General features: G+C 38.8%; 1 protein-coding gene across 1 annotated transcript; it reads left to right on the forward strand.

Annotated features, from left to right (window-relative positions):
• Nucleotides 1–5591: 5591 nt before the first annotated feature.
• LOC140179155 (uncharacterized) lies at nucleotides 5592–7250 on the forward strand. The gene is made up of 2 exons (XM_072217808.1): nucleotides 5592–6125; nucleotides 6477–7250. Exons 1-2 carry the CDS (start codon nucleotides 5592–5594, stop codon nucleotides 7248–7250), a joined length of 1308 nt encoding a protein of 435 aa, XP_072073909.1.
• The last annotated feature ends 4100 nt before the right edge of the window (nucleotides 7251–11350 follow it).

Below are 11350 nucleotides of genomic sequence, written 5' to 3' on the forward strand. Positions count from 1 at the left end.
CTCACACACACTCACATCCTAGAGACTTTCTGAGTCTGCTTCGAGTTAATTATCTGTAGGGTTCCTTCCATGTCTTTATCTTTTCATTTTAACTTTCTGTAAACCTTAATTTTCAAGCAAATTTATGTTTCAAGTAATGATTTAACTTTCGAATGCAATTTACATTCCAGTACTTTTGATTTTCATGCCAAAAGCCCTTTGACCCAGTCAAAGGCACCTTTATTATTTTCTTTAAATTTCAACGCAACCTTTTTGAATTTATTGTATTTAACTTCTTTTATCCTTTTACAAATTTTTATTTACTTGTTATTTCAATACCTGTCTAATCGAAGACACTTTGATGCACTTATAGAAAACTGATACCTGCAAAAAAGGATTTGGTTTCGCTCCCAGACCATTAGAATCGAACCACCATCGATTTGCTAAAAATCGACAAAAACAACCTCACATGGTAATTCGAAACAATGTGCTTCAATTTGTCCATAGTATACTAATTCAAAGTTGGCTAATTCGAATTACCACCCAAGAGCAGCCCAAGGTAATTCGAATTGATTTCATTTGAATTACCAGCGAATGCCCTGTAAATATTGTTCGAGTTTAGCTCATTCGAACCACAAATTTAAACCCCTGCCCCACCAAATCTCTAGAGAAAATACCATTCTGAAACTGCAAGGAAGTGTTCAACATTCGAATATTCTGCTGATGAAGGATAATCCGGACCGGCTTTATGGTCTGGATGGAGTGACTCATATAGCTGGTGTCATCAATGAAGAGGTTAGTGAGCACATTGTTTTCGAAAATATTTCATGTGTCATTTTTTTGTTTATTATAACGCTAGTCATTATTTAAAGTTGTTAAGTTAAATAGAGTTGTTGTATTAGTGATTTATTAGTTTATAGAGATTCGACGGAAGAATTTTTAATTTGGGTAATGATTACAAATAAGTAGAAGAGTCTGAGTAGTGAAGATAGTGGGGTGCAACTTATTTAGAATTCAGGAAGTCAAGCGAAGCTTGTTGCATGTAGGTTTCAGAAAAACACTGAGGGTATCCTTATCAGTAAACTTAATATCAGAACGTGTTTTTTTTCTTAATCGACCCTCTATAGTGTACCAACACTAAAATACTCTCCTCACTAGCCATTGTGTTTCATTCTAATGAGAGGAATTCACGTTCACACCATATTTATACATGTCGGGGCTTGATAATTCGAAGCAATCAATTTCGAATTATATATATATATATATATATATATATATATATATATATATATATATATATATATATATATATAATTCGAAACAGACTCATTCGAATTATTAGGGACGTCCTTGCATGCATAATTTGAATCACCCTAATTTGAACTACCCTAAGGCTACATGCATGCATAATTCGAATTGGCCAAATTCAAATTACAAACATCACTACTAGTTCAAATTGGCCTAATTCGAATTAGTGTTGGTTTGGCTAATTCGAATGGGGCTCCCTTTTGAGAGATTCAGGTAACGTTTTTTAATTTGGTAGAATTGTGTAATTTGGCCCTCGTTCCATTTGATTTGTTTGTGCCAAGCCCCATTCTTAAATGTGTTTTATTAAAGTCACCAAAAAAAAATATGTTTTATTAAATAAAAAGTGTTACACTCTTTGTTAATTAAATGAATTATAACTCTTTATTTGTTATATTTTATACCAATAGTTTAGATTTAAATTTTAAAATTTAGTATTTAAAATTTACGGTTTGTGATTTAGAATTTAAAATTCAAAATTTTAGAATTCAAAGTATGATTTAGGATTTAGATGATTTATGATTTATAGTTTAGAATTTAAGGTTTAACATTTATGTTTTAAATTATAATACACAGATATTGACACAGTACATGATACGATATAATACGAGACACGTAAATACAAAAATTTCAATTTTTTATAAGATATGGAGATATAGTATATATACAAAATATAAATTATAATGATATATTTATTAATATTAAAATATAAATTAATCTTTAACTATTTTTCGATTACACTTTAACTATTTTTTTGATTTTTTTTGTTTGATTAGACATTTATTAGTATTTTAATAAGTTTGATTCTTACGATACTAATTTTATTAATTTGTTAGTTTTTACTCCTTTATTTTGTATTATTGAAAATACTAGTAAAAATTACATATAATTTTAATATTATTTTATTTTATAATTACACAAAATAGCATGTCTCCAAAACTAATTCCTAGAAGAGCCAATGAAAAAAACTCAATTAAAATGCAAATGACTGAAAAAAAAAAAAAAAAAAACTAGATGGAACGATTATACTACTGAAGAGAAAATTGTTGTTGGAAATAAGCCTTATACACACTTAGAGAAAATTAGAAGAACATAGTAACTAAGTTTAAGAATATCAAAAGTTGTTTGTATATTTTATGTTTTACCTTGGATTAATCAACACTCTTAAAATTTCGCATTAATTTCTATATGTCAAATTTAAATTAGCTTAATAATATGTATACATCTTATATAATTAATTAAAAGTATAATTAAAATTAATCATAAAATGCAATAAAATATGGTAATTTTTAAAAGTTCTTCCAACAGAGTGATGAGAATTAGGGAAGAATTTAGAATTTAAAAAAAATTAAGTTTTGGGAGAAAATATTAAGATTTAGAATAAAATTAAAAATTAAAAAATTAGAATTAATGATATAAATTATAATTACTAATTATGATAAATGATATTTTTGATAAAAAATATTTAAAAATTGCTTTTATTTTTACTTTTTTTTAAAACAATGGGTTGAGTACTATGTATTTATTCAATTTAAATAAAAAAAAGAGTTAGCAACGCCCAGGCCGTGATTAAAGGTGCGTTTGTTTTTAAGAAATAGGACAAAATAAGATACTGAGAATAAGACACAAAGGATAAAAACACAAGATTTTGTATTTTTATATTTTGTTTGGTAATAAATTAAAATAAATTATAAAAATTTAATTTTTTTATTTTTTTTCATTTAAAAAATTTAAGAAGAAAAATATAATAATAAAAAATATATTTATAAAAAATTAACAAAAACATTAAAAAAAATAAAAAATAAATTTTATCCTTTATTAATATTTTTTGTGTCTTTTTTTATCAAAATAAATACAAAATATACTAATTTAATATCTCTAAATACAATATTTTTATTTATATCTTATCTGTCAAATATAAATTTATATCTTTATATTCTTATTTTAATGTTTCGTTCTTATAAATAAACACAACCGACTGGCCAAAAGAAATCCTTGGTATTTGGTAATGGCAATACTCTAGTAATGTTTTTTACTATTTAAACCTCCAGCTCATGGTTCATAACACACTACACACTAAATACACACACACATATATATATATATATATATATATATATATATATATATATATATATATATATATATATAATTAATACTACTAATTACTAAAAATTTTTAGAAATCATAGGGCATGGTCATGGTGAGAAGTGGGAATACGTATTTCTATTTTGTAATAAAGGAGGCACAAAAAAAATTAAATAAATATTCTAATAAAAATTTTATAATTATTCATATATAATTTTTTTTTGTTTTTAAATAATAAATTATAAGATTAAATTTTAATATATTATAAAATTATTATTTTTATTTAAAATATAATTAAATAAATAAATTATATTTTTATATAAAATATTTTTATAAAAAAATATTTTTAATATTTTTATTTCAATAATTCCTAAAAAATTATGTAACAAAGTACAAATAGTACGGGATTTTAGTGGGGTTCACTTGAAGAGTAAAACAACGCCATTTTATTTGAGTACTCTCTAATAGTCTATTAACAAAAAAATTTATCAGGAAACAATTTGATCAACCAAAAAAATATCGATGACTAAATTGAATCAAAAAGATTTTAATGATAAACTTGACTCAAGTATAAAATTTCAGAGATTAATCTAAATATTTATTCTTTTTAATTTTGTGTGTGTGATTTTTTTTTTTAAATATGTGATCGTTTAGAATTAGACGTTTTATGTTTAGTTCCTTACTTATTGTCTTTATTAAGTCTTTATTATTTGTATAATTGTTGGGTTGTTTCTTGACCAATGCTTCCAATCAATACAACTTACTATCTTGTAGAATAAATGGGACGTGAATCTTACCTCAAAATTTGACAATTCTCGTGCATTTGTTTTTGAATATTCGATCCCCAAAAGAAGAAAAAATGGGTCTAACAAAAGGGATTATTCCTTACATGACATGTTCTTTGGAAAAACAATACTTACAATAAATAAATATCAATAAAATGGTTTCACCCAATGAAAATGAAGCTTGGGATAATTAAGTACGCGGATTTAAAATTAGCATGCGTGTTAGCAGATAAAACATAATTTTATTGCTTAAACAAAATTAAATTCTTCAAAACTTTTTTCCTTTTAATATTATCATAAACCAAACTCATAAATATACTAAATAATTAGATTAGTAAAAGAGTTTACTACTTAATACATTTCATTCTACTCTATCATAAGCATGTTCATATTTAATTTCAAAGTCATATTTGATTATTTGTTTCTCCATAGATTTTAGCCTTGAAAAGATGCATGTATTCATAGACTACTGTTACGGATTCGTCCCACAGATCCCACACTCAAAACGGTTTCTGAATTCAGTTATCTAGATCGGACCCACTTCGACCTTTTAGAAAGTCCAGAACCGGCTTGCTAAAGCTTCTAACCAACAATTAAATTTAAATACCTCCCTTATCTTAACCAAATAAGATAAGATAAGATAATCACCATCACCTATATAAAGGGGAGCCCCTGTCCCCTCAGGTATGACGTTCACTCTACACACCTTATACCTCTCAGATCCATTCTGACTTGAGCGTCAGAGTGTCTTTGCAGGTACCACCCCCCATTGCTCCAGTCAAATAATCCAGCATCCGCGTCGACCCACAAATTTCCGATCCATCTCTCAACCCGTACCAGAGGCATCCAGTACATTGGCGCCGTCTGTGGGGACTTGCAACATCGTTATGCAATGGCGGACGCCTTCGAGGAGCGATCCCCGAGCCACCATGATAACTCCCGAACGAGGAACCCAACCCCCGAACACCAAGAGACTACACCCCATGGAAGGATAGCAAGCACTATTCGCCAGACCCCGGCACAAAATAAAGAGAACGGTCCCGAATACCAGTCGCCGAAAACCTGGGAGAAAAGGGAGCCCAGATAATTCAAGATCTCTGTCTCCAGGTACAAGAGCTCGAGGGACGAGTTCCAACTAAGGAAAAACACCACGTTGAAAGCGGAAGCCACGCGACTTCCCGATCAAGATCCCGCCATGAAACCAGACATGCCAGGTCGCCCGAACGGCAACACGGCAGGAGAAATGATCGCAGCGCCTCCCGCGACCAGGGACACCAGCACGGTGCAAACGGCAGAAGACACGACAAGTCGCCCAAACGGCGACATGGCAAGAGGCACGACCGCAGCGTCTCCCGCGACCCGAGTCATTGACACGACACGGACGACGACCGACGACATCGAGAACCCAAATGCACAAGAAACGACCACGTGATCATGGGAGCTACTCCTTTTATTGAAAGAATCCTGAGAGAAAAACTCCCCAAGGGTTTTGACAAACCCACGGACATGAAGTACGACGGAACCAAGGACCCCCAGGAACACCTGACAGCTTTCGAGGCCAGAATGAACCTGGAAGGAGCCCCCGACGCGGTCCAATGCAGGGCCTTCCCGGTAACCCTAACCAGACCCGGGATTAAATGGTTTAACGCCCTGCCCAACGAATCTATAACTGGCTTCCACGACATCTCACGAAAATTCAAGGTCCAATTCACCACCAGAATCACCAAAGCCAAACATCTCATCAGCTTGTTGGGAGTCACTCAGAGACAAGACGAGTCCACAAGAAAATACTTTAACCGATTCAATGACGAGTGCTTGACGGTCGACGGACTGACTGACTCAATTGCAAGCCTCTGCCTAACCAACGGACTCATGAACGAAGACTTCCAGAAACACCTCACCACCAGACCGATGTGGACCATGCACGAGATCCAGGGCATTGCAAAGGAGTACATAAACGACGAAAAGGTAAGTCAAGTCGTAGCCGCCAATAAACGGCAACATGGCAACACCCAGCACGGCAACAAAGCACCTCGACATAAACCCCCCACCAAGAGAAAACCAGAGGGAACATTCTAAACTGGTGAACATAAACCGACCTCCCAGAGCCAGAAAATTCTCTAACTACACACCCCTGACGGCCCCGATCACCGAGATCTACCACCAAATAACAGACCGAGGTATCCTCCCGAAGGGCCCGACAACTTAAGGAAAGAACCGGCGGCAACAAAACCATATACTGCGACTACCACCGAGGTTACGGATATAGGACATAAGACTGTTTTGACTTAAAAGATGCTCTCGAATAAGCAATAAGAGACGGAAAACTCCCCGAGTTCACCAAAATTATCAGGGAACCAAAACGAGCAGAAAGAGACAGATCACCAGAGAGAGAAGGGCGCAACCCGAGGACGTAGAGACAAGCCCCCCAGGGAAAGCCCAGAGACAGACCCGACCATAATTGTAAATGTCATCACAGGCAAAGACACCCCGAGTAAATCGAAATTAGCACTCAAGAAGGATCTCAAGGTCTTGGCAGTCAAAAACCAAACCCCAACCGCCACCACTGGTAAAGCGATAACATCCTCCCCCGAGGACTGCCAACACGGCACCTTGGCGGAAGACGCCCCCTTTGTCATCTCGACAAAGATTGGAACTGGGCTAGTCAGAAGAATACTGGTGGATACAGGAGCAAACTCTAACATCCTTTTCAGAGGAGCCTTCGACAAGTTCGGACTCCGCAACGACAATCTACAGACACACCGCAAGGGAGTCACCAGACTCGGAGACAACTTCCTCAAACCAGACGGTTCCATTGTCCTTCCCCTCACCATAGGGATGGAAAACCAAAGGAAGACAATCCTATCCGAGTTCGTGGTCCTCAAAGACTCCACCGCCTACAACGTCATCCTCGGAAGAAAAACAATCAACGACCTCTCCGCCGTTATCTTCACAAAATTCCTCCTCATGAAGTTTACCGCAGAGGACGGATCCATCGGAATAATCCACGGAGACCGGGAAATCGCAGTAGAATGCGACAACACCAGCCTAGCCCTACGGGAGAGATCCCGCGACGCGGCCGGATATTCTTAGCCGACCTCGATGCCCGGCAAGACAGACAACCTAGACTGGAACCAGAGGGGGACATGGAGAAACTACAAATAGGACACACCATAGAAGAATACACTTTCATCAACAGGAACCTTCCATACGACCTTAAGGAAGACCTCTCACGCCTCCTAAGACGGAGCAGAGACTTGTTCGCATTCACTCCCGCCGACATGCCAGGAATTGACCCCGACCTAATGTCCCACCGGCTAGCCGTAGATCCCAAGGCCAAGCCTGTGACACAAAGGAGACGAAAAATGTCCCCCAACAGAGCAGCCGAAGTAAAGAAATAGGTCACAGCCCTCCTCGAAGCGGGCTTCATCAGGGAACTACCCTATGCGACCTGGCTCGCCAATGTCGTGCTAGTAAAAAAAGCTAACGGAAAGTGGCGAATGTGCGTCGACTACACGGACTTAAACAAAGCTTGTCCAAAAGACACCTTTTCCCTACCAAATATTGACGGGCTGGTAGACGCCGCATCTGGTCACCAATACCTCAGCTTCATGGACGCATACTCCGAATACAACCAGATACCCATGCACCAACCAGACGAGGAGAAAACGGCATTAATCCCCTCAAACATCATTCATCCCCCCGAACGGCACGTACTGTTACACAGTCATTCCCTTCGGCCTGAAAAACGTTGGAGCCACCTTCCAAAGGCTCGTCAACAAGATATTCCAAGGCTTGTCCGGGACCAAGCTAGAAGTCTACATAGATGACATGCTCGCCAAAATTGACTTCGGCGAGCAACTCATAGATGACCTTGAGCTCGTCATGAACACCTTGAGGAAGCACCGGATGCGCCTTAACCCGGCAAAATGCCCCTTTGGAATGGAAGCAGGAAAATTTCTGGGCTTCATGATCACATAGCGCAGGGTAGAGGTGAACCCGGAGAAGTGTAGGGCCATCCTCGAAATGGAAAGCCTAAAAAACCTCAAAGACATCCAGAAACTGACTGGCTGATTGACCTCCCTGTCCCGCTTCCTTGGCACGTCAGCCCAGAAGGCGATCCCCTTCTTCAAACTTATGAAGAAAGGAACCCCCTTTAAATGGGATACAGAATGGGAAAGAGCATTCCAACATTTCAAGAAAATACTGACGGAACCCCCCATTCTTGCCAAACCCCAAACAAAGGAGGTCCTCTACCTGTACCTATCCATAACGGAAGAAGCACTGGCCGCGGCACTTGTCCGGGAAACCGAGAACAAAGTCCAGCGACCCGTATACTTCGTAAGCAAAGTCTTCTAAGACACGGAATCACGCTACTCCCGCCTCGAGAAGATTTCCTTCGCACTCCTCACAGCTTCCCGACACCTTCGATAATACTTCCAGGCTCACCCCATTACATTATGAACCAATCAAGCGGTCAGACAAGTCCTGCATAAGCCCGACCTGGCGGGAAGAATGCTAGCATGGTCCATCGAACTATCCCAGTTCCAAATAACATTCGAAGCCCAGACCGTGATCAAGGCACAGGCCCTGGCAGACTTCATCGCTGATATGACTCTAGGAAACCCCGCCGTCGTAACTTGGAAGCTACACGTAGACGGCTTATCCAACACCACTTCCGGAGGAGCCAGAGTGATACTCGAAAGCCAAAATGGGATAGTAATCGAACCATCCGTTCGATACAAGTTCCCAGTCTCCAACAACCAAGCAGAGTACGAGGCTCTCTTGGCTGGCTTGACTCTAGCCAAGGAGGTCGGGGCAAAAATCTTGGAGGTATGCAGTGACTCAGGTAGTTAGTTCCCAAGTCAACGGAGACTATCAGACACGAGACCCCCTGCTCCAACAGTACCTCACCAAAGTAAACAAGATAAAAGAAGAATTCGATCGTGTAACCATACAACACGTCCCCATGGAACGAAATGCAGGGGCAGACCTACTCTCGAAACTGGCCAGCACCAAGCCAAGACAAGGTAACCAGTCGCTAATTCAAGAAGTCGTCAGATCGCTGTCGGTATCAACCGACACCGTCCTCCCGGCCTCCAACCAAGAATCATGGACCTCCCCTATCCTGCAATACCTCCTCAATGGAGTGCTACCCGAGGACTCTAAGGAAGCAAATCAGATAAAAAAGGAAGCCGCCAACTACATTGTCGTAACAGGACAACTGTACAAACGAGGATTCTCGTAGCCCCTACTCAAGTGCGTCGAGCTCGGGGACACGGAGTACATACTCCGCGAAATCCATGAAGGCTGCTGTGGCCATCACATCGGAGGCAAAACCCTAGCCCAGAAAGTTATCCGGGCTGGGTACTTCTGGCCCTCGGTTATCAGGGACTCCATGCAGCTGGTAAGAAACTGCTCCAAATGCCAGATACATGCCGATCTCTACCAAGCCGCCCAGCACCAGTGGTGCACGAATTGTGAATCACACTTTTCACAACGCGTACCACTAACCAGCAAGTACACTGGGTCGTCCAAGTAATACCTCACGTGAGTAAGGGTCGAATCCCACGGAGATTGTTGGTTTGAAGCAATCTATGGTTATCTTGTAAATCTTAGTCAGGAAGTCAATTATGTTTATCAGTTGAATTGTGAATAACCAAGAAAGCATAAATTAAAGATTACTTGTTGTGCAGTAATGGAGAATATGTTGGGGTTTTGGAGATGCTTTGTCTTCTGAATCTCTACTTTCCTCTGTCTTCTGATTCACGCACGCACGCCCTCCTATGGCAAGCTGTGTGTTGGTGGATCACCGTTGTCAATGGCTACCTTCCGTCCTCCCAGTGAAAACTACGCTCACGCGCTCTGTCACAGCACGACTAATCACCGGTTGGTTCTCGATCCGGTTGGAATAGGATTTACTATCCTTTTGCGTCTGTCACTAACGCCCAGCCTTCAAGAGTTTGAAGCTCGTCACAGTCATTCAATCCTTGAATCCTACTCGGAATACCACAGACAAGGTTTAGACTTTCCGGATTCTCATGAATGCTGCCATCAGTTCTAGCTTACACCACGGAGATTCTGATTAAGGAATCTAAGAGATATTCATTCAATCGTATATAGAACGGAGGTGGTTGTCAGGCACACGTTCATGATTTGAGGAAGGTGATGAGTGTCACAGCTCATCACCTCCATCACAGTTAAGCACGAATGAACATCTTAGATAGGAGCAAGCGTGTTTGAATGGAAAACAGAAACACTTGTATTAATTCACCGAGACACAGCAGAGCTCCTCACCCCCAACAATGGGGTTTAGAGACTCATGCCGTCAGAGAATACAAAGTTTAGATCTGAAATGTCATGAGATACAAAATAAGTCTCTAAAAGTTGTTTAAATACTAAACTAGTAGCCTAGGTTTACAAAAATTGGATAAACTATGATGGATGATGCAGAGATCCACTTCTGGGGCCCACTTGGTGTGTGCTGGGGCTGAGACTTAAGCAATTCACGTGCAGAGGCCATTTGTGGAGTTGAACGCCAGTTTTTATGCCAGTTTGGGCGTTCAACTCCAGCTTTTGATCCTTTTCTGGCGCTGGACGCCAGAATTGGGCAGAGGACTGGCGTTGAACGCCAGTTTACGTCATCTATTCTTGTGCAAAGTATGGACTATTATATATTTCTGGAAAGCCCTGGATGTCTACTTTCCAACACAATTGGAAGCATGCCATTTCGAGTTCTGTAGCTCCAGAAAATCCACTTTGAGTGCAGGGAGGTCAGAATCCAACAGCATCAGCAGTCCTTTTTCAGCCTGAATCAGATTTTTGCTCAGCTCCTTCAATTTCAGCCAGAAAAATACCTGAAATTACAGAAAAACACACAACTCATAGTAAAGTCCAGAAATATGAATTTTTTCTAAAAACTAATAGAAATAGACTAACAACTAACTAAAACATACTCAAAACTATATGAAATTATCCCCAAAAAGCGTATAAAATATCCGCTCATCACAACACCAAACTTAAACTGTTGCTTGTCCTCAAGCAACTAGACAAATAAAATAGAAGACTAATAGGTTGAGAAGCAATAATATCTCAGAGTTTTTGATTGAAGCTCAGATCCTAATTAGATGAGCGGGACTAGTAGCTTTTTGCTTCTGAACAGTTTTGGCATCTCACTTTATCCATTGAAGCTC

This window comes from Arachis hypogaea, chromosome 15, assembly GCF_003086295.3.
Source record: "Arachis hypogaea cultivar Tifrunner chromosome 15, arahy.Tifrunner.gnm2.J5K5, whole genome shotgun sequence".
Lineage (NCBI taxonomy): Eukaryota > Viridiplantae > Streptophyta > Magnoliopsida > Fabales > Fabaceae > Arachis > Arachis hypogaea.